General features: G+C 42.9%; 1 protein-coding gene across 2 annotated transcripts; it reads right to left on the reverse strand.

The window, feature by feature from the left end:
• Positions 1-2659: 2659 nt before the first annotated feature.
• Ift52 (intraflagellar transport 52) lies at positions 2660-24559 on the reverse strand. 2 transcript variants are annotated; one of them, XM_051187126.1, is made up of 13 exons: positions 24419-24559; positions 20663-20787; positions 19667-19754; positions 18707-18836; positions 18189-18264; positions 16822-16893; positions 15475-15601; positions 13832-13918; positions 12217-12285; positions 8933-9087; positions 6105-6192; positions 3880-3988; positions 2660-3554 (listed from the first exon to the last, which is right to left on the reverse strand). In XM_051187126.1, exons 2-13 carry the CDS (start codon positions 20779-20781, stop codon positions 3397-3399), a joined length of 1278 nt encoding a protein of 425 aa, XP_051043083.1. In that variant the 5' UTR covers positions 20782-20787; positions 24419-24559; the 3' UTR covers positions 2660-3396. The 2 variants fall into 2 exon arrangements, with proteins under 2 accessions (XP_051043083.1, XP_051043091.1); XM_051187134.1 differs by having other exon boundaries at positions 24296-24421.

Genomic DNA, 24559 nt, shown 5'->3' on the forward strand with positions numbered 1-24559 from the left:
TCTACATGGTAATTCCAGATCAGCTTGGGTTACATAGTGAAACCGTCTCAAAAAAACAAACACCTCAAATCAAAGAAACAAACGCACAAACAAACGCACCCAAGCAAAATCCCTCACCGAAACAGAAATAGCAGCCTTACAACTATACTCCTGTGATAAGATCAAATCTTCAAAAGATAAGTGTATATACCCACACAGTAAATTCTTTCTTTTTGTATAACTCTAGGGGTCTCTCCCGAATCACTAGAAGTGTGGAGCCTGAGGACCTGCATGCTAGCACCTTGGCTCTTTTCCAGAGCTGAGTGAGCTTTGGACCTCACCAGCTGGACGGTGTGGGTCGATGGAGCTGGCGGCCCCTAGTGGCTGAGACCTCAAACTGCGCCCCTCTCCACAGTGAGTGCAGGCCCTGCATTCTTGTAAGGTTAAAACATAGATTTCTATTTATGGTAACACTGGTTGCAAAGAGGGGAGCTGGATAGCTGAAGAGGGTGGAGTTCTTTCCCCTTACACCATTTATTTCAATGCTCAATATTTTTTGTTTGTTTGTTTGTTTTTTAATTAAAAACTAAACTGGATTCAGTGCCCAGCTCACCACCATGGTTATTTCCAGTTTCAGGAAAACTGGTGTCATCTTCTGGGTCCACTGGCACTAGACAGAGTCATAGTGCACACACATACATGCAGGCAAAACATGCACATACATAAAACAAAAATAATTTTTTTTTTCTGAGACAGGGTTCGTCTATGTAGCCCTGGCCCATCCTAGAGCTAGCTATGTAGACCAGGCTGGCCTCTAACTCAGAGATCTATCTGCCTCTGACTCCAGAGTGCTAGGATAAAAGGCATGCATCATAATGCCTGGCATAAAAAATTACATCTTAAATTAAAAACCAAGAAAACCTAAACCTCAAGCTAGTTAGGGTGGCCCACACCTGTAATCCTAGCACTCAGAAGGCTGAGGCAGAATGATGAGGAGGAGTTGGAAGCCAGCTTGGGCTACAGAGAGAAATTCTGTCTCAAACAAAACAAAAACAGAACAACTGAGCAGCCAAATAAACAACACTCCCTAAATTTCTGCAAGGCACATGAACAACCCTAAGGACAGAGGAAAATAGCCCTCTGATGCTTAGGTGTGTTTTTGTTATTGTGGGGTAGCGTTCCTCTATGTGCCCAACCAGGCCTAGACCCTGTTGCTTCAGTCTCCCAAGTAGCTAGGATTACAGGGGTGCACACTGCACTAGCTGGTATTTAGAGGTGGCTTATAGATCATTTTGATTTGAGACAGGGATGTGTTATATATCCCAGGCTGGCCTGGAACTGACTCGGTATGTCAGGCTGGTCTCAACCCTGAACAATTCTTTTGCCCTAGCTTTGTAAGTGCTTGATTGTAGACAGGAGCCACACGTGTTCTGAATTCAAAGCCACAGAGTATAGGGTACAGATCAGTGTAAAGAATGTTTGTTCCCAAAGTACTTCATTAGCTTTTGTCATTATCATATCTGTCTCATATCCTATGAACACTCAGACTGTCCTGCATGCTTAATTCCCCCCCCCCTTTTTTTTAAATTTAGTGTTTGTGTGTGTTTCCTACATGTACCATGTGCATGCCTGGCATCCATAAAGGCCAGAAGAGGGGGATGGATCACCTGGACCGGAATTATAGATGGCTGTAAACCACCATGTGAGTGTGGGGAATGGGATCCTGGTAAGAACAGTAATTTTAACCACTCTCCAGCCCCACATTTTTTTCTTTGTGGGAAAAGGTCTCCATAGCTCAGGGTGGCAATTCTCCTGCCTCAGTCTTTCAAATGCCAGGACTACAAGTGTATGCTATCATGCTTGGCTCTCAAAATGTGATTTGTAGATACTTTCCCAAGCCAGGATTCAGTCAGGTTCACACACCATTGGTCTGTCTCTTAACTGCTTTTGGGAGGTGCTGTGGGCTGAAAATAAGGTCTTGAACATTATGGGCCAATGTTCTACCACTGAGCCACACCACCAATCTTTCCCAGTTTAAAATTCCTAACAAATGTTCTCCTCTCCCCACCCTCCAGTTTTTCTTGAGATAGTCTCACACGTACCCCTGGCTGACCTAGAACTCACTGAATGGACCAGGTTGGCCTTGAACTTGTACAATACCTCTTGTTTCTGCCTCTTGAGTGTTGCAATTATAGGCATAAGCTGTCCATTTTTTGACAAGCTATTCCAATGGCTTCAACGATCATATGCACAGTTCAGAACTTGCAACCATACATCTTAGCTTCTGTTACAGACATCTAGCCATTTGCTAGTTCTTTCTTTCTTCTTCTCCTCCTCCTCTTCTTCTTCTTCTTTAATCTTTCTTTTTGAGATGGGTCTCAATATATACAGAACTTGGTCTATAGACCAGGCAGGCCTCAAACTCACAGAGATCCACCTGCTTCTACCTGAGTGCTGGGATTAAAGTCATGGGCCATAAGTTCAGCTTGTTTCATATTTTCTCAAAATTAGCTTTAGCTTACGCAGTTATTTTCTGCTAGGTTTTCATCTGACTTTGAATCAGCCCAGAAGACTGTACTGTATTTTAACAAGTTTGATTATTAGGTATATCTTCAATAAAAGACTCAAATCTTGAGCAGGAATAAGGAGTAACAAAAGATATTAATGACAGACCAATTCATAAATTATAAAAGTTCAATTATAGATTTAATTCCAGCAAATGAATCATCTCTTCCATCTGGGTGCAACAGAGGATGAACAAACCTCCCACAGCTTTGAGAAAACAAAGTACAGACACTTTAGCAGGGAGGGTGAATTCAAAACCACAGTGAGTCTGCAGTCAGAAGGTGCTTCAAGAGCACAGGCCCCACAAGTCCTGGAATGTCATTCCACTTGTATCAATATCATGCTCCAGGATAAGACAATAAACATAGGATTTTATTTCAGTTCAGAGCCTGGAATAGGAATTCTTTGGTCATTTGAACATTAACTTGACATTTGGAATCACCATTTGTTGGGACCAGTAGGAATTAGCTGGCCTGATGGTTGATTCTAACCCAAGGATGCAGTTTTCACAACTCCAGGATGGGGATTCTACCTACTGCCCACAGAGCTGAAGACCCTGGCATCCATGTGTATTGGGTCAACTCTGCTCCCTCTACTGAATGCTGGCCCACTGGATCCCTCTGGCCTAGCTCTATTTTTTCCACACCACAGCACTTACCATTCTCTAGCCCCCTAAGTGCTTGCTTATACACTCTGCTACTATTTGCTGGTGCCCTCCAGCTAGAACAGAAGTTCCACTGTCGAAGGGACCATTATGTGTTGTTCATCTGTAGACAACTTGGTAAGTACTTGCAGAACTAATGAATGATGTAAGCAGTCTACATGGCTGCTATCACCTGAAGGGCCGCCATGTCAGTGGGCCTCCTGGTTCAGTTTCTTGAACTCCACCACTTGGAAGAAGATGTGCTCAAGGATGTGTTTGGCATCCTGCTGATCCTTTGGAAGTTTACTGGTTACTCCAAGAATGTCGCCACACTTTCTGACATAGAATTCCAGGTCTTCATCGGTACCTAAACACAGTACAGTTTGATTAACCCTTCATTTCCACTCTTCCCCGAGTGCAGACATCGTGTCTGCACTCAATTTGTCAAAACCAAGGGCCTATGAGGATCTAAAGTGAGACTTAAGTTTTTTGCTTAGCATCATGTTCTGACTCACTAGATAAACAGACGACAGAGGACCACATTCTCATGCAATAAAGACATGTTCAACTCTATCCATGTGCTTGGATTCGGTTCTTCATGAACTACCTTTAAACATTCTCTTACAGCAAGTCTCAGAGCTTTGTGGCAAATAAAAGTCACAAGAAAAACAATGTAATGGGCTAATACGCACACTTGTTGGTGATCTGAGCAAGACGGGCCTTCTCAGAGGAGAACGTTTCATCTAAGTCAAACAGCTCCAGGGGAGGGGGTGGCAACTCCCGGAAACTAGGAGGGAAGACCTAGAGGAAATGCAGGCTTTTAGCAAAGTCTCTCTGAGCCTAACAACAAGAAGCATAAGCAATGAGAGGCTGACTGAGCCCTAACCCTGGGAGGAACAATCCCAACTCCATTACCTTCAGCTGCCTCATCCATAAGGCCCATGTCAAGTAAAGCTGAGTCTCTTGTGAGCAACCAACAGAAACAGTTTTAACTACACCACTAAACCGACCAAGCCAATACAACAGCGCCATGAGTTCAGCACAAGCCCGGAGCTTAGGTTTCTGTAGAACATTTGACGCCACACTTGTTCCTATATAATCATGCCTTTGTTTAGTTTTGTTCTGAGACAGGATTTTGCTATATAGCCCAGGGCAGCTTCACAATTGCGATCCTCTTGCCATAGCATCCTGAGTCGTGAATTATAGGTGTTCATTATTACACCCTGCTGCTTATTATGCATTATTTAGGAACAGAAGTCATTGGAGAAGCAGATGTAGATTAGTGCAGACAGGGCTAAAAACATTCACAGGTGTGGACCCATGGTGAGTCGTAACTACCAGCTCTCATGACAAGTACCCTGATGACTTCCAGGATATAAACATCACCATCACCAATTTCAAGGTAGCAATTTGAAGGCAAAATGTATGGGAACAGGGAAAGATAACACAAGTTCAGTTAATTTTGTGTGTCAACTTGACACAAGATAGAGTCATTAGAGAAAGAGGAGCTTCAGTTGAGGAAATACCTCCATGAGATCCAGTTGTAAGATATTTTCTCAATTAGTGATCAATGGGGGAGGGCTCAGCTCATGGTGGGTGGGGCCATCCCTGGGTTCTATAAGAAAGCAGGCTGGGCAAGCCGGGAGAAGCAAGCCAGTAAGCAGCGCCCCTCTGTGACTTCCACATCAGCTCCTGCCCAGTTTGAGTTCCTGTCCTGACTTCCTTCCATGATGAGCAGTGCTGTGGAAGTGTGAGCCAAATAAACCCTTTCCTCCCCAACTTGCTTTCTGGTCATGGTGTTTTTTTGAAGCAATAGAAACCTAAAACAATGAAGTATTCAAAAGTTGCATGATGCCTTGCATATGGCTGCTGTTCTGTAGCTGCTGCTTCAAACTGAAAATATCCCCCCAGAAGGGAAAACAGATTCATATGAATTAGGAAACTTACAAGGCTCAGGCAGCTCACAAAATTACAAGACCCACATGTAGGTAGGGGTAAATAGACAGTAAATTAAGTGGAGAGGCAGGTGCTCCTCTCAGGTGGAAGTGCCTGCAAGGTGGACAGAATACTCCCAGATGCAGCTTTCCTGAAAATTTACCTCAGTGATGCAGCTGACTGAGAAGTAACCCTGTTCCTGCTCTCCAGTGAATAGCTCCTCACCCATGTTCATGCAAGTAACCCATTGCAAAAGCTCACTGGTTTAGCAAAGCAGACTTGGGTGGGATCACGGTTTTGGTCTGTCATCAGTGCCCTCTAGGGTGAACGTGTCTGTTCATGTCTCCTGAGTAAGTCATACAGTGGCTGTATGCCCCCAGGCTCTTAAAACTAAACTAAGGATCTGAGTGCCCAATGCCTGGGGGAAGGCATCTCAAAGATTTTCTACTGCTTTACCCAGTGTGGCCTTGTTGGAGGAGGTGTGTCACTGGGGTTTGGCTGTGTGGTTTCAGAAACCCACACCAGGCTCAGCCTTGTGCTCTCTCCATCTCCTACTTGTGGATCAGATGTAAGCTCTCAGTTACTGCTCCAATGTCATGCCTGTCTACCTGCTGCCATGCCCCTCATCATGGTGGTTATGGACTCTCCTCAAACTGTAAACAATCCCCCAATTAAATGCTTTCTTTGTAAATTATCTTGGTCATAGTGTCTCATCGAAGCAATAGAAAAGTAATTAGGTCACTCAGGCAGTCTCATACATGCCTTCCAACCTCCCCTCCCCCGAGATGGAAACGCTGAATAGCTAGGAAAGACCATGCTCTGACTCCTTGGGCACTTACCCATGTAAAAGTCCCTAGGGAGTGCTAGCAGATGTGATGTCTGAACATGCTTAGAGGTAGAGCACTGGGACTCTATGAAGGTGCCCACACTGAGGGCAAGCAGTAGAGCTCTGCAGCAAGATTCCCTAACCACACTCACTCACCGCAGGCTGAAGGGCTGGCAGCGGCATCTCAAACTGAGGTTGGACAAGCTGGAGTGGTTCATGTTTCACATTTAGCTCCTCATGAGCCCTGGGTTAATAAGACAAAAAACGTAGGAATAAAGGTAAGACACTGTGGTAAAGCACAGCTAATTGCTCACATCAACACTATTCAGAAAATACACAAAGTGTGTTGTTCTAAATGGCTGTGGAACTAGCTCAGGAACAGGGCATAGTCTAACATATGCAAGGGCCTGGGTTCTAGCCTCATTACTTCCAGAAAGCAAAGCAAAACAAACAAAAAAGTCTGTTCTGGGCTGGTGAGAAGGCTCAGCAGGTAAAGAACTTGCCACCAAGCCTGATGACCTGAGTTTGACCCCCAGAACACACACGGTTTAAAGAGACAATGACTCCTGAAAGTTATTCTTTGACTTCCACATATGGGCACACATGTACACACACACAGACACACACAGACACACACACACATATACACACACACGAGTGATGGCTAATCTTGGTTGTTAGCTTGACACACCTAGGAAGGTGGAGCTTTGGGTGAAAAACTGCCTCTATCAGTCAGGCCTGTGGGGCATTTTCTTGGTAACTATTGGTATAGGAGGACCCCGCCCACTGTGGACAGTACCATCCTGTGAACAGACAATGCAGTGTTATAAGAAAGCTTGCTGCCAGGCGTTGTGGAGCACACCTTTAATCCCAGCACTTGGGAAGCAGAGGCAGGTGGATCTCTGTGAGTGAGTTCGAGGCCAGCCTGGTCTACGAGAAAGTTGCAGGACAGGCTCCAAAACAATACAGAGACACCCTCCTGTCTCGAAAAACCAAATTTAAAAAAAAAAAAAAAAAAAAAAAAAAAAAAACATGAGCCAGAGGGACAAGTGTAAACAGCATTCCTCAGCAACTCTGCAATTCTGCTTCAAGCTCCTTCCTAGAGTTTGTGCCCTGACTTCCATCATTAATAAAGTATAAGATAAAATAAACCCTTTCCGCTCTCCAAGCTGCTTTTGGTAACAGTGTTTATCACAGAAACCAAATTATAACTTGGCAAAAGAGGGAAGATTCCTTCTTTGTCACAGTAAGGTAGGGAGAAGGGTGAGGGCATCGGAGACTCACGTGCCAAGCTCAAGTGGCTGCTGTGGCTTCTGCTTTGCCTTCACTGTCCCTTGCATTCATTTTGTCCTTTGGTACTGGACGTAGTTCTGCAAGCTAGCACAACCTCTAGCCCAATTTAACTTTTCTCCTTATTCCATTCATTTAGTTTGTTCAGACAGGGGTTGATTGTCCTCAACATGTAATCCTCCTGCCTCAGCCCCACAAAAGTGGATGGGAACTACAGGCCTGACACCACTGTACCTAGCTTCACATGGACATTTAACACACATCTGTGGCCTTTCAAAATTATGTGAGAGAAGCAAATGCCAGTGAGTATACTACCCGAGGCAGGAGTGAGGTCTGTGGCTTTGGAGAGGCAATCAGCCAAGCCTCTACTCTCAATCACTGTCTGCACTCTTGCAGGTGCCCAGGAAGAACCTTTCCTAGCAGTGCGGACTAAGGGTTCAGGACAAGCCAGACCCTGTCTCAGAAATACATGAACAGAGTAAGGAGATAATTAAAGTGGACAAGGAGTTGCATTAGCTAGCAAAATTACAGCTACTACAAAAGGACAAAATCCCAGGGAGGGAGGACAAATAACTCCTGGCGAGCATCTACCCACTACATAGCAGGTGCTTTCTGACCCTGTAGTGCAGGGTCACTGAACTCATTTCATTTAGGCTCAAAACACTCTAGACTGTGGTATAATTACTGAAGCAAGAGGAATCGGAGGTGGGGAGACTTGAAGCAGCTTCTAAAGTTGAGTTTTAAGAGACAGGCAAGACATAGCCTGGGCTGAGTCTGAGCTCAGTCGTACTCCTCAGTCTCTCTGCACCCCATGCTGATATTACAAGGTTGTGCCGTGCACCCTGGTCAGCAAACATTTCTCTTCTTGAACCTTCATCTGCTGAGCTGTGTGCGCTCAGGGGTAAAAATGATTTTAGGAAATGAATCCACTGGGATAGGGCACTCTGCAGCAAGTTCATTGTCTGAGCAAAGCCCCGGAAATTTACCCATTGTACAGGTCCTGGCAAGGGAGCAACTGAGACTGGGGGCCAGGGTTCAATCTGTGAGAAACTAGAAAATACCTCTAGTGAAGCACACACTTCAAACTGTTTTCTAAAAACAGTCAAAAAAATTTTCCTCCAGTATCTGAGAGCCTCACACGCTAGGCGTGTGTTTTCCCATGAGCTGTACTCAGCACCCACAAGCATGCAGCAGCCTGTCAAATGACTATGGAGTCAGGAAGAGTGGAGACTCACTGCACATGAAGACCGTGCACAGTGGAGCTGGGAATAGTAGCTGAAGTTTAAAGCCTATGGGAAAGACTCTGTGGGATGTGCCTCGTGGCTGTGATGGACGAGTCCCAGAGACTCAGTGCTCGCTGTGCTCGCTCTGCTGTTTAAGTGCTTCCAAGGGGACCAAACATATCTGTTTACTAAGGGGTCCTTGAAACCCAGGACTCATGCTAAACCCACAAAAGTTGTTGGCAAAGTAGGCCTGTAGATCCTGGAACTCGGGTACAGTGATTAGTAGCAGTTCCTCTACATCATTCACACACCCCACGCCAATCTCCCTACTGACTCCATACATCTGAGAACACGTTGTTCTGATACATCTGCTGTGATGTAACACCATCTCTAACTACTGTCTCCGGGCTCATGTTTTCAAACCAAACAGAGGAGGCTGCAGTGTGCAGGCCTGACAGCCTCAGTACTAACTTGATGACTTTGGGGAGGCAGGTGGTATCCAGCTGGTAAATGGACAGGTCAAAGAGGGTGGTAAAGTCACGAGGGTTCTCATCGCCTTCCTGGAGACACACTCGGAGCTGCTCTGAAAGGGTGGCTGTGTCTGGTACCATCGTGTAGTCAGAAATCTAAAAGCCAAGAGAGAGTTCATTTCAGCATATGAATGGGAGAGTTTACTCTGCAAGGCATCCACCATCTTGGGCCTCAATCTACAAAACTTCTACATTCTTGCCAGGAGATCTCACCACTTGTCATCACTGACAACTTCCACCTGACACTTTAAGCCGAAAGAGGAACAAAGCTACTGGACTGAACCCCAAAGCTGGCTGAGTCCAACTCTCCCATTATACACATGGTTGAACTTTGCTGGAACCACGCTGAGTCAACTGCTCTCCTTTTGCTATCATAGTCGTTCACCTTGAATACCAAGTAATCAACTTTTTCTCAAATTTACTCACATCACCATCTGAGGTAATTCTCCTTTTATCACTTCAACTGTCCAAAACAATTTTCCTTAAGGTTGTTTAATAAACTTTTTTTATTATTACAGTGAGAAACTGGAGGTGATAAGAGAAAGCCTATGAACTCCCACTACAACATACAGCCCTCCCCCCTGCATATGGGTCATGTCTGCTCTCTCCTGTGAGATGCATGAGCAAGTGTGACACCAATGCAGACAGACCAGACCCTCCCCGAGCACACTGTGTCCCAGCCCTCCTCCCCTAGCCGAGAACATCGCCCAGCACTGCTCACAAGTGCTCTGTGCTGGTAATAGTAAAAGACCAGGAGAATCTAAATGTCCGTCTCAAGATGTTTAATAAACAAAGGGAAAACACAACTTGGCATTAAGAGCTTTTCAGAGGAAGATGTTTGGCTCCCAGAACCCATGTCAGGTGGCTCACAACTACCTGTTACTCTAGCTTTACAGGATCTCATGCCTTCTTCTGGCCTCCCTGGGCATCTGCGTATGTGGTTACATAAACATTTAGAGGCAGACACAGACACACACACATACACACACACACATACACACACACACACACCAAGAAAAATAAATCTTTAAGAAAAAGGAATAGATACAAGGCTGTTTAAGAAAAAAACACGGAAAATGTTTCACTGGTGATGTTTCCCCCCAGGGGTCACATGTAGCACAGGTTGGCCTGGAACTCACTACTTAACCAAATTCACCTTTGAAGTTTTGATCCTGGCACTACAGGTGTGTGCCATCATGCTCAGCTCCAATTGAAATTTTTTATTTTTTTTTCAAGACAGGGTTTCTCTGTGGCTTTGGAGGCTGTCCTGGAACTAGCTGTGGTAGACCAGGCTGGTCTCGAACTCACAGAAATATGCCTGCCTCTGTCTCCCGTGTGCTGGGATCAAAGGTAGGCGCCTTCACTGCCAAGCCAGTGGTAATTTTTAAGGTGCTGGGTAATGCATGTAGTATCATTTGCATAAAAGACGAGGGAAGGAAAGTGCCCACCCAGACTACCTTATCTAGGTAGAAACTATCTCTGAAGAACCTATGAGACACTGTGATTGCTGTCACTGGAGGGAAACTGAACAGCATGGCTGAGAGACAGAAGAAAGATTATTCACCATTTATGACTCTTTAACTCAGAACTATGCAAATCTATTAGCTATTAGTCCATGCCTGTAATCCCACCACTTTGGAATAGTTTAAAATTGCACTAAGGCCCAAGGAACACGGAGGACGAGAGAGTGGAAGACTGTAAAGGGCTGTAAGACCAGAGGACCAGGAAGCCTTGTCTCCCAGAAATGACAGGAAAGCTATTCTTTGTACCTCAACAAAGTGGTAGCCTAAACAAAACCAATCAATAGACATGCTGATTTGGAAGGAGCAAATCTCACAGGGACAAAGAACTGCAGGCAGCTAATGACTGTTACTGCTGAGAGTGGAGGAATTAGCTAGTCCCAGGGATGAACCCCCTAACTGGTTATCCAATAGAAAACTGACTAAACCTTAAAAAAAAAAAAATACTCAAAACAAACAAAAAAGGACCAATATGTAACAAGATGTAGCAGTACAGCCTATGATCTCAGCATTCAGAAGGCTGAGACAGGAGGACTGCTGTGACCTCAAGGCAAGCACAGACCACACAGGGAGACTGTCTCAAACAAAGAATAGCAATAGAAGCTGGTCATCTGAAGGGCTGGGGATGCTTCAGACACTGGATGCTTCCAATATGGGAAACTCAGGATTTGACCTCCACCACAAAACAAACAAACCAAACAGTCCTGTTTCACAAAAGCTTTAGCTTGCACATGGGGGACTTGCCTGAGCATTATAGAAATAATAAAATGCACTCACTTTTTTCTATGACCCTATGGTCAATTTAACCCCCGTACTTGGGAGGCGGAGGTAGGCGGCTATCTGTGAGTTCAGGGCAGCCTCATCTACACTGAATTCCAGGCTAGCCAAAACCATGCAGTGAAACCCAGCCTAAGAAAAAAGAAAGAAAAATAAAAATGAAACCAACAACTTCTCCCAATCCTCAAACTTCTTTTCCAGGCAAGAAACAGATAAATTCCCTTCCCGGGAACATTCCGCAGCTTTACCAACTTCAGTCTCCAATGTGACAGTGGGCTAAGGGTGAGCGCAATGGCAAGGGGACTAACTGTGCCATGACACATCTCAGCACACAACTCGGAGGATAGAAACAGGTCAGCTATATCTGTTCTTACTTCTCTGGCCAGAGGCCTTCCATGAAATCCTAGTTCAGACAGTCATCAATGCTTAGATATCCAAAAAGAAAACACAAAGAGTGATTCCAGGATGGCTAGCTATCCTAACTTGCTCTCTTTTTACATTGACTTTGCATTTTATTTATTTATTGTATATGCGGGACACATGTGCAGTGGCATGCATGTAGCAGTAAGAGGTCAGTGTATAGGAGTTGGCTCTCTCCTTCCGTCACGTAGGTCCCATGGATTGAACTCAGGCTATCAGGTTTGGCAACAAAGGCCTTTACACACCGCACCATCTCTCTAGCCCAGCAATCTTCCAGAGAGCAAAATTTAAATCTTGATATTTATATGGAAGCACTGACTTCAATTAATCCTATGATTAACTATCTATTTTGCCTACTGATATAATGTGCCCTTCTTTTCCCAAGCAGCATCGCTTTCTCTCCAACTGTCTCACGGATGAGTTAAGAGACTTCTATTGCTTTGGAAGTGGTTCTAAGAAGCTGGCCCCATTTTCCATTTCAGTCTTCTAATGATTCACAGTCTCCTACCTCTGGGTCCTCAGCATCAATCTGGTTTAGGTGGATGTCTCCTGTCGTGAGCCACTGGAACACAACATCCTGCATTTAAAATGATAAATACAGTTAGACACCTGGCTATTTGGGAATGCTAAAGGTCAAGCTAGACAAATTAATTAACGTGGGGAGGAAAGACAACTAGTATTTTAAAAAAAGATGGTCAGCCTTCTGTCAGTAAAAATCTCTGGAATTAACAAGTTCTTTTCAATCTAATGCAATGCTTATTATCATTTACTTCAGGGTATCCTAACATGTAACAAATCAAAACTTACTAAAACCTGTTCACAATCCCAAAGCAACCTTTGTTTACTAGGACAACAGTCTAAACTATAAAAGCTCACCTTTTTAACTTGGGCTATTGTAATAAGACAAAATCATAATTATACAAAGAAACAAACAGCTTTTCAAAAGCAGACATTTAGGTTTCCGAGCATAGTGAGAGGCACTGGAACCAGGTAGACCCCTGATGGGGAATGTTCTTCTGTATATATGTTTCTCTACTGGCTGATGAATACAGCACTGATTGGCCAGTAGCCAGGCAGGAAGTATAGGTGGGATGACCAGTCCAGGAGTTTAATAATTAATATGCCTCTGTGTATTTATTTGGGGCTGAAGGGCAGCAGGACCTGGTGGGAAAGAAACTCCGACTATAGACCCTTAGTCTACCTTCCACTACAATGTAAGACTAGAAGGGCTCACTCCACTAACAGAGAAGCTCAGTGTACACACCCTTCTCTGGCAGGCAAGTTGCTGGAATTCCAGTGTTCAGGTCTAGCAGGCACTAGAAAAATGCTTGTTTCCCATTACCATCCTCAAAAGACACATGCTCTTTCAGCTATGTAGATAGAGCAAAGGCCGTGCTTCTGCTTCATTCCTCACCATCGACCAGTCCTATACACAACCCTTGCTAACCCATGCTGCTAGCCCTTGCTCCACTCACAAGTCACAACCTTCAGGTCGCCATCGTCCTTGCTTGCCTGGGTAACTGGCTCTGGCTGCCCTCTTCCTTCCCTCTGTCCATCCACACAATCTGGAGGTGTCTGAGCACCACCAAGGTTGCTGTAAACCCTGCAAGAGCTCCCTGTGCATTCAGTGTAAGCTTGCAAGGGGGGCCCTTTTCTTCGCCTTTCCAGTCAGCCACCACTCCAAGTTAGCATGCTTCCCCAATACTCTTCTAGATTCACCAATTTGCATGTCACTCTCCTGACGACATACCATACACTTCTGTAAAGCATGGGCTATGCCCAACTCAACTTTGTATTTTTTAGTGTCTGGCATCTAATATGTTCAACACAACTCATGTAGATGAGTAATAAATATACTTATTAGTATTTTATTTTATTTCTTTTTTTTTTTTTTTTTTTTTTTGTTTTTCAAGATGGGGTTTCTCTGTGTAGCTTTGGAGGTTGACCTGAAACTAGCTCTGTAGATCAGACTGGTCTCAAACTCATAGAGATCTGCCTGCCTCTGCCTCCCAAGTGCTGGGATTAAAGGCGTGTGCCACCACCACTTGGCTTACCAGTGTTTTCTAATGACATGGAAGTCACACTTACATAGTACATTAATTTGATGAAAGAGAAAAGCTTACCATAATTTTATTATTTTCTTCTTTATCCAAATATTGGTCACTGAACATGTGACATGAGCCAAGGACTGCCAACTTCCCACCTTGGTTCTGTTGGTGACAAATCAATGTCAGATACTTAGAGCCCAAAACACAATGCATGTATCATTTATCACTTATCACATTAGCAACTTTCTGATACACCCATAAATGTCAATTCACACAAAGACTTAACATTTTAAAAATATCAACTATGAAAACAATTACCTGCTATTGTTATTTACTTTTAAAGATGGATTTGGTTTTCATTTATGTATATGAGTGCTTCATCTACACGAATTCATGTGCACTGTGTGCATACAATAACAGCCTGTGCAGGCAGGAGAGGGGCATCAGATTCCCTGGAACTAGAATTACAGGTAGTCGTGAGCCCCTGAGTAGGAACCAAACTGGAGCCTCTGAAAGAGCAGCAAGTGCTCTCAACTACTGAACCATCTCACTAACCCCTACATTACTGTTTTTCAACAAATTAAAAACAAAGTGTCTTTGCCTTTCTGATAAATATGAAAAACAGATGATGATCAGTGTTGATCAGATTTCAGTGAGTGAGTTCTTACACTACACTGCTACTAAAATTGTCTGTATCTGCAGCCAAGGCTAAAGAGATAGCTTGGTGGGTAAAGTATTTGTCCTGTGAGCATGGGGACTTGAGGTTGAATCCCCAAAACCCCATACAAAGCCAGCTGCAGTAGCACACATGTCTTTAACCACAGCACTCCTGTGTGGTTATGGGAAGCAGAGAAAAAGAAAATCCCTGGAACTTCATGAGCCAGGTAGCCTGGCAGATACAGTCGAAGATAAAGACCAGCTTCCAAGGTTGTCTTCTGGCCTCCATTCGTGTGCCATGGAATGCATGTGCCCATATTCACACACACAACTGCAGATGCATGTGACCACACGCATGCACTCACACGCACACACACCATACATCTAAAGGCAAATTAAAAAAAAAAAAAAAAGGAAACAAAATAAGACAAAACCTTGCAAACAGTGATCCAAAATATTAGAGACACTGTCCACGGCCACAATTAGATAATTAGAAATAAATCCAATTTTCAGTGGGAAAACAGTGTAGTGGGTGTATGTTCCACTCATGACCTTGGGCTGGCGGGCAGAGGCAGAGCTTCTTGTCTACTGAGGTAACCCCATTAAATAAAAGGGGGTTCTTTCTCTTTCTCTCTCTCTCTCTCCCCCCTGGGCAGAGTGGAGGACCATGGCAGCTATTTACCTTCATGTGTATATGTGAGTGTAATGTGAATGTAGCCTAATAAATCCTTGATACCCCTTTAATGGGCTCTTGTGGATGTGCCTATATGCCTGCAAAACAGACCAGATTCTATCTCATAAAAAGCAAATGTTTCACAGGAAAAAATATTACTATTTTTTGTGTTTTATTTTCTATTCAAAACAGGGCATCACTATGTAGCCTTGGCAGGCCAGGAACTCAGTATGTAGACCAGGTTGGCCTAGAACTCAACTCACAGAGCTCTGACTGCCTCTGTCTCCCTAGTGCTGGGATTAAAAGCATGTGCCCATCACAAAGTAGTTTTATTACTTTAACAACAAAAATACCCCCCCCCCCGAATACATATGTAAGAAGTCGGTACCTTTGAGTGATAGAAAGCCAGAATGGGTCTGTTAAGTGGGAAGCAGACAGAGCCTGTAGACAGAACAGCCACGGCTGGTTTCATGACGCTCAATGTGGCACCAAAAGGGTAGACAAAGGTGAGAGCCCTGGAAGAAAGCAAACACATCCAAGACATTATAGAATGGATTTCAGGAGCCATGAGATGGGTGGGCAGGGAATAACACTTGCCGTCAATCCTGAGTTCAATTCCCAGAATGCACACAGTAGCAGGACAACCTCCACACATGTGCTGTCGTACATGTGTACACAGCCCCTCCCCCCAGTAAGTAAAAATATAATAAACCAACCATGTACAGTCTATGGCAGGACATGTGGCATACATCTGTAATCCTAGTACTCAAAGGCCTGACACAAAAAGACTGGGGGGGCCAGCTCATACTACACAGCAGGTTCCAGCCAACCTGGAACACATAGGGAGAGTTTGTCTCAAAAAAAAAAAAGGTAGCCTCTGGGGCAAACCACACAGGTTTGAATCTAAGTTCTGACAACAGATTAGTCATGTGAAGCAGGGCAATTACATTTACTACTATTTAGATGAATTAGGATGTAGCTAATCTGATCCAATCATTTAAAAAAAATTAATAAAGTTCTTAGTTAAATCATTATGTATATGTATGTATATGTGTATGTGTGTGTGGGGGGGCAGAAATGTAACCTGGAAATCTAAAGTCCATACTCTTTTTTTTGTTTTTTGTTTTTTTGTTTTTTTTTTTCCCCGAGGCAGGGTTTCTCTGTATTGCTTTGGAGCCTGTCCTGGAACTAGCTCTGTAGACCAGAGACCAGGCTGGCCTCGAACTCACGGAGATTTGCCTGCCTCTGTCTCCCGAGTGCTGGGATTAATGGTATCTGCCTCCGATGACGGCTCTAAAGTCCACACTCTTAAGACACAATGGTTCTCTTGAGAGGAGGAGCATGGATTTACAGTACAGAATTCTACTTTGCTTCCTTTTAAGCTGTACCATGGGTTGGGGTTTTTGTTTTCTTTTCTTTCTTTTTAATTATGTGTATATGTGTACCTGAGTACCCACAGTCCAGAACAGGGCTTCAGATTCCCTGAAGCTGGAGTTACAAGTAACTGGAAGCTGCCTGATATGGATGCTGAGAACTGACCTCAGGTCCTACAAGAGCAGTGCGCACTTTTAACCACTGAACCATCTCCCCAGCTCCCAGTTGGGTTTTTGCTGGTGGTGGTTTTAGAGTTCTTTTGGTGGGATTACTTTTATAATCAGAAAACTCTTCACTTGAAAAAAGGCAACTTTTGGAAGTGAGAGTTCCTTCCTCCTCAGGGAGCTGCAGAAACACTCACTGGGCATTGTTTCCATTGCTCTCCTCATCAATGATTCCAGGCACAGCCTTTCCTGCAGCTCGGCTGATTTCCCTAAAAGGAAAACATTACAATCTAGTAAGCAAAGAAGTTGGGGGACTTTACATTGCCTTCATTAACAGTAAATATAAACTAGACACAACGACTCTGTACTTTGGTAGGTTTCAAAAGTAAACAAAAGCACACACCCACATACCCACATTCTTTTTAGATGCTTGCAAAAAATTATCATTAAAAAATTAGGCTTGGACCAGGCATGGTGGTGTAGGCCTTTATTTCCAGCACTAGGGAGGCAGAGGCTGATACATCTGTCTGCATTTCAGACAACTCTGGTCTACAGAGTGAATTTCAGGCTACCTAAGGCTACGTAGGATAACTCTAAAAACAAAACAAAACAACAACAAAAAACAAAGTGACTACAAAAAAACTTAGGCTTGGGCTGGGGATATAGCTCAGTTAGAAGAGTACTGGCCTAGCACACACAAGGCCCTGAGTTCAATCCCTAGGACCACATAAACAGGGTCTAGTGGTATACTCCTCAATCCTTGGGAAGAAGAAGTAGCAAGATCAGGAGTTCAAAATCAGTCTGGACTATGTGCGACTGATTTAAAAAAAAAAAAAAACCAAACAAACAAATATTTGGTTCAGTTCCTTTTTTGTGTGTTGTTTAAAAAAGAGGGAGGATACAAAGTTGGGAGGGGTAGGGCATGGGGTAGATCTGGGAGGAATTAGGGGGAGGAGTAGGAGGTAATATGATTGAAATACATTGTCTGAAATTCTCAAAGAATGAATATATCATATGAAAGGAAGGAAAGAGGGAAGGAAGGAGGTCTTTCCATGTAGCACTGGTTGGCATGGTTGGGACTCTATTTAGCACAGGCTGATCTCAAAATTGAGCCAATCCTTCTGTATTAGACTCTCAAGTGTGGGGATTATGGGTGTGTGCAACCACACTGTCTCAGTCCTAAAGAAAGGGACTATAACCTAGATCTACATTCTACACTGTATAACTAGGGTCAGCAGAGTACATGCATATGGCAAGCGCAAGTGTAGAATGAATAATTTTCAACATGGGAAAAAGATCATGGGGCATCTGAGACTGTCATCTCATGTATTCATTTTCCAATTCTAAAAGCCCCTTATCTGTCTCAGGATCCACAGCAACGAAAGCTGATGCAGCCTCAGTCTCTATGAGGTGAAGTCAGGGTCAGTCCATGATGGGCACGGGGCCTAGGATGGCTCAAACAGGAAAAGTCAAAAGGCCAAGAAGAGAGGGAGGTGCGACAGTGAAGACGCATGTGAGAAAAACGGAAGCCACAAGAAGGGCATTCTGCTGTCAACACCCTTACCTGTTCAACACTCCATCTGAAACCAGAGCTTCCTTAGGATGGAAATACTTGTAATATACATTTCTAACCACAGCATCTTATGGGGCAAAAGAGAAAGGTACATTTTAGATTAGAAACAAGCTTGACATAGAGACTCATCCAAATTTGGAAAAGAAAAACCTAGACCTCTGTTGAAATCCCTCCCACTTTACCAAAGGTTCAGTGTACTAGTTATCTCAGAATGGGTGACCACGTCACCTTGGGAGAGTTTCCCCCGAGTGCAACAGCAGGTCAAGAGGGCTATGATACAAACATTAAATAAGCAGTCAATACCTTTGTTTAAAATAATAACCAAACCAATGGCAGTTCAGTAAGTAAAGGTACTTGCCATCAAGCCTAACAGTGTGAGTTTGAACCCTGAAACACACATGGTGGAAGGAGAGAACCAAACCCCCCAAGTTGTCCTCTGACCTCCATATATACATCATGGCACACAAATGTACACACAAATCAATAAAAAGTAGTGAGATAATAATCACCATTATTAACCATGATTCCATATTCTTCTAGAAGAAAGTTAATATTGGTATCAAATCTGGATTCTCCCCCTTCTCCCAGCATCACAAGAATATCCCCACCATTGTCAAGGTACTTCTTCAGGACTTCAAACTATGTGAAAGGAAAAACAAACAATGAATATAGTTTAAAATAGCTGTGCTATGAATAACTAAAAATAAACACTTCAAATCTATAAACCATTTAAGTGTTCCTAGAATACTATACAATTTTCTCACTATACAAAACCTATCTCTTCTGGGTGTGGTGGTTCATGCCTTTAATTTCAGTAGATGCAGAGGCAGGAGGATCTCTGTGAGTTAGAGGTCTGACTAGTTTACACAGTGAGTTCCTGGATACCAGTAGGATGTACAGAAATTCTGTCTCAAAAACCAAAAACACACAAAAAGATCTGTCTCCAAGTTTAGCTCTGAGCATTAAAACTCTAAAATGCTCAAACAGGGACTGGGGATGTAGCTTAAGGTGGTAAAAGTACTTCCTTAGCAGGTACTAGGTCCTGGGTTCATTTTCCAGGCCCATAAAACAGCATGGTGGTGTATACTTATAAGAGGACTCAGCACTTGGACTAGCATCCATCTGTATTATAAATGCCACCTTTGTTTTTATGAGTCTAAATGTAAAGATAAGCTAGACATGGTGGTGTACAGCTGTAATTCCAGCAACTCAAGATGGATGCAGGAAGATCAGATTTGAGGCCAGCCTAGGCTACACAGGAGTTTTCCTATGTTCAAAGTAAAATTAAGGCAAAGACGTGTGCCTGACCTTTATCCACCTTCCCCATGGGTTTAGGACTCTGTGGGTTACCACAGTTCATCACCACAAAGAGGAACATAGTAGGTGTAGAAGGAAGACTCAGATCCACGACTTCAGGCCCACGCTTGCTCCTGGCCTCCTGTCGTGGTTTCTATGTGAATATTCCTTACCTCAGCTGCAGTAAACTTTTCCCTTGGTCCAGCTGTAATCCATAGTTTCACTCCAATTAACTTCTCAGATGTGATTTCATCTTTTAAGCTGGAAATATGATTTTAAGAGAAAGTTAGATCCATAATTTAAACCAATTTATAAATTATTTTAGCATCTTGACTATATGGAACCACAAAGGCTGAGAGGTTAGTGTCCTAGAACAGCCTCCCCCCAAGTGAGAGCCCCTCTCACGAGTGCCCTAGCCTCTGTTCAGACACTCCCAAGAAGCAAAGAAATTCAAGTTAACTCACACTAAAGTATAAAGAAGCCTTCCAAACATTAATTCAACCAACTCTTCCATTAGTTTATCTATTTTAAGACAGTGTCTCATATAGCCCAGAGTGGTCCCAAACTTACTATGTAGCCAAGGCTAACCTTAAGTTCCTATTCCACCTACCGTTACCTCCCAAGTGCTGGGATTATAGGCATATGCCACCAAGCCTGACTCTAATCTTAATTCAAACGACTACAGAGTTTCACTCATTGACAAAGACAAAACAAAAACACCATTTAAGGACTGGAGCTGTAACTTAGTAGTAGAGTACTTGCTGAGCCTTTGCTAAGGGTTAGGTTCAATCTCCATGACCGCAAGTGGGAAAAGACATTTAAAGAAAGCACAGTTAAAAACAGACATTCTCATTTAACTCACTTTTCCTTCCCTACACTGAAGTTTTAAACCAACTTAAAATATGGAGAATAACTTCTCTGCCTTTTGGCTAAGATCAAGTATAAAATATGGAGAAAACTTCAGATATCTTAAAATACTATATACCTATAATTATAATGAATATTTGTTTTTTGTGAGGGGCAACTTAGTCTGACCTTCAAAATATTGACCAAATAGTCTTTAGATTGAGCCCCTCCCACCTAAGCAATCAAAGTTAAGAAATGACTCTTCAAGTCTACCATCAGTCAACCATTATCACTTAGAAAGCAGCCTCGAAGATTCTGGTCACCTCTGAATCTTCCAATTACTCCGAAGTCTTTTCTGTAAAGATTTGTAGCCAGTGTTGGTGGTAAACACCTCCTTTTTGTATGCATTGAAAAGAATGGTACTCCGCACCTCCTTCTCCATGGTTACCTTATAAAGCAAATGAGAAAAGCAGCATTTTGAAAATGCCCTATAACACTGGAGAAGGATACACAGCTGCACCTACCTACAAAACCCTAATGACTCTCAAAGGTTGAGAGTGAAGTGCATAATCATAGCTGAAAAACCAGAGGCCAAACCCAATCCAGCCTGTGCCTGGCGTTAGCTAGCTTTCAGGCTGCTCTCTGGCTTTCATACCAGTCTAGTTTCATGACCTTGCCTACCACCACCCTCATATTTCCCAAGTAATTCCTCACTGCTCACTACTGTCAAGTGTAGAGTATAGCTCTCTAGATCATCTTAGGCATAACTTAATTTTATGAAATAAGATCTTGTCATAAATGCTACTCCAAAACACACCATGTATTTGACGGTCCCTTCTTGTCAATACATATAGACTAATTCCTTCAAATAACTACATAGTATTCTAAGGACGTAATATGAATATTCAATCAATCATAAATTTAGTGACATGTTTTTCAATTTTGTTAGTAAAATACTAAAAACATTAACACTCATGTATACCTGGCTGGCCTCAAGCTCACAGAGAACCACCTGCCTCTGCCTCCAAGTGCTGGGATTAAAGGTGTGCATCCCTATGCCCAACTAGATCCATTTTATTTTTATTTATATGTATATATGTGTATGTACATGTGCCTACAGGGGCCAGAAGGCAGATTCCCCTTCAGGTAGACTTACAAATACTTATGTCACCTGATGTGTTGGGAACCAAACCACGGCCCTCTGCAAGAGCAGTATGTCCCCTAACTGCTGGGCCATCTCTCCATCTCCTTAAAAACATTTTGAATGTGGTGTTTTATATATTTTGCAGCATTAGACTCCTATCTGTTTAAATGTGTACAAATTGCCCTCCAAAACATTAATAATTTATGCTTCCATTAACAATTTGTTTCCATACAACACTATTTTTTGTCCTCTTTATCAACAAAACAGAATAGTATCCCTATATGTGATTTTGCTTTTTTAAGGGTTGTTACCAGAAGTTAAATGTGGTCTGATAATTTAAATAGAAAGTTCCAGAAATAAGTTTCAAATTGTGAATCATTTTGGGTAGCATGATGAAATCTTAAAACTATCCTATAATACCTTGCCCTGGACATGAGACATTCCTCTGTGTGGCCTGTCAGTGTTATACACACTATTAGTCACTCAGTAACCAATTCTGTCTATCAGATTGATGGTCTTGGTTATCACAGGGCTCTTACTGAATGAATTGCAACAATATCCTGATGCTATGTATGTCACAATGCCTGTATCATTCTCCTTACTTTACAGCATCACCCAGGCACTATCTCATAGATATCAAGTAAGTATTATCTCAATCGCAAAGGTAAGTCTACAATAAGGTATTTTGAGAGAAATGATATTCACCTAAGTTTTACTGGGTTTTTGTTTGTTGTTTTCTGTTTTTTATGTAGGAGTGTTCTGTCTGCATGTATGCCTGCATGCAAGAAAAAGGTATCAGATCTCATTGTAGAGGGTTGTGAGCCACCAGGTAGTTGCTGGGAATTGAACCCAGACCCTCTAGAAGAGCATCCAGTGTCATCTCTCCAGGCCCAGTAATATTAGTTCTTATAAACATAAACAAATATATACACACACACACATGCATAGTTTGACACTATGTGTGGTTTCAGGCATCCACTGACAGTCTTAGAATAGCTCCTGCAGATAAGGGGAAACTATAGTATTGACCACTGGCCATTTGTATTTCTTCTCATTTTCTTGTCTGTGTCCTCTGCTCATTTTTCCATTGGGTTTTATGTCCCCAAACTTTCAAATTTTTATTTGCCTTTAGCCTTGGCTTCTGGTAACCTTTGGCTTAATTTGCAGGTCACAGGGTTTATAGATTCAAAAAAATTACTATTTCTCCTTCTGGCTTCAGGACAGCATGACACATTTAGAAAAGCTTTTGCTGTGGTAAGATTTATAAGTATATCCAATAATGTTTTCTTCTTGAATTTTCATGATACAGTTCTTTTTTATTAAATTGTATTAGCATATATTAATTTGACAAGTTCATGCATGCACATAATGCGTTTTTATCATATACTTCCCATTTGGTGCCTTGTCCCCTCCCACTAATTCCCTTCTTTTTTCCAATAGTTGTCCCTCTACTTTCATGTCTTTTTTTTTAGTAGTGAGTTTAGTTAGGATTGCTTATGGGAATGTGAGAAATGGGTGACTATATCATATCACTGAAGAAAATGTCTTTCCCTGCCCTAGCAACTTTTGAGAGCTTCAGTGAGGGACAAGGCCTCCTAAGCCCTTCCCCCTCCATGAGACAATGTTGACAGGCCCAATTTCGTATAGGTCTTGTGGACTGAAGAGATGACTCAGTAGTTAAAGGCACTTGCCACCAAGCCTGGAAAACCCATAGGATGATCTCTCCAAGTTTTCATTTGACTTCTACAAGCACTCAATGGCATGTATACACACACACACACACACACACACACACACACATCTTAATTAGAAGTTTAAAACACTCTTGGTCTATTTGAAATTTATTTTGATGCTCAAAATGAGCATCATTATTTTTCCCTAAATCACTAGAAGACTGCCCAACGCCAATCCATGTTTTCAGAGCTGATATGAGATACCTTCAATACATGTTATTTTCTTTTGAGGCAGAGTCTCATAGCCCAGGTTAGCCTCTAATGTAATATGTAGTGGAGAATGGACTTGAACCTCTTAATGTCTTGCTTTAGGTTCCTGGGTGCTGGGATTATAGGCACATTTGTACCATTCTGCTGCCTTTCCAATGGCTTTATTTATTTATTTTCTGTGCTGAGGACTGTCTGAGAAACCCAGGGTTTCATGCAGGCACTCAGTGCTAACTAATCTACATCCTTAACCCCTTCAATGAAATAAAAAACATTTTGTCTATCGATTTCATCACAAGACAGAGCTGTATTTTTATGATCCACCCCATCCTCTGTACGAATGTTTTCATTTTGTGTACAAACAATGCATTTCCTGCCTTCTCCAGTTTCCTGGTTTGATAGTCTTAATAATCACATAGGACACTGACCTATTACTATATTACACCACAACGACCCCAAACATCACAGTACTGAGATGTATATTTTTCTGCTTTTGCAACTTATTTATTTATTTGCTAAAGGGCAGAGCTGGGCTTTTGCCCTATTAGAATTAACAACGAGTTTCCTTAAGACTAGGAGAAGGCTAAAAAGAAATAATTAATAATAATAAAACATTGCTTGGGTAGAATAAGATACAACCTTATTCTTTTATTTTTCCTTCAATAACCTTTCTAGGTAAATCAAATTTTGTCGGAATGCCGAAACAAACAAGGGTGGTAGCAATGATAGCTGAGTCTAAGACTTGATGGCTCCTCGTCCAGGGTTCTTTCATACTCTGCAGGACGATGACAAATCCGCGCAGTTTGAGGAACTAGAGATTCTAGATCATTTCCAGGACCATTTCCCAGCCCATTTACGCGTCCTCAGTTTACCTCTGCCGACCTCGGGTTTCCCACCAGGCTGGCCTAGGGGTATCCAGAGCGGCATGGCGAAGCCATCATCATCCCTAGGCCGACCACTGCCCTGCCGGCCGGAGCAACCCAACCTCTCCTTACCTGAGGCCAGAGGCCGCCAGGTATCCAAGGCAGCGCGCCTAGAAGGCGTGGCTCTGGGCCCCGAGCGACTTCCGCCGCGGCGTGATGACGACAGAGCGACAGAATGGCAATGCCAGTTGGCAGCGAACGCTGGGGCTGATG

This window comes from Phodopus roborovskii, unplaced genomic scaffold, assembly GCF_943737965.1.
Source record: "Phodopus roborovskii unplaced genomic scaffold, PHOROB, whole genome shotgun sequence".
Taxonomy (NCBI): Eukaryota; Metazoa; Chordata; class Mammalia; order Rodentia; family Cricetidae; genus Phodopus; species Phodopus roborovskii.

Excerpts from the sequence above, each read along its gene's own strand:
- Ift52 (XM_051187126.1), bottom strand. The coding sequence starts at position 20,781 with ATGGAGAAGGAGGTGCGGAGTACCATTCTTTTCAATGCATACAAAAAG. Across the intron at positions 9,088-12,216 it reads TTGATGCTGAGGACCCAGAG|ATTTCTGACTACACGATGGT; the intron begins GTAGGAGACTGT and ends CTTGGCTTTTAG. Across the intron at positions 3,555-3,879 it reads TGCTCAGATCACCAACAAGT|GTACCGATGAAGACCTGGAA; the intron begins GTGCGTATTAGC and ends TACTGTGTTTAG.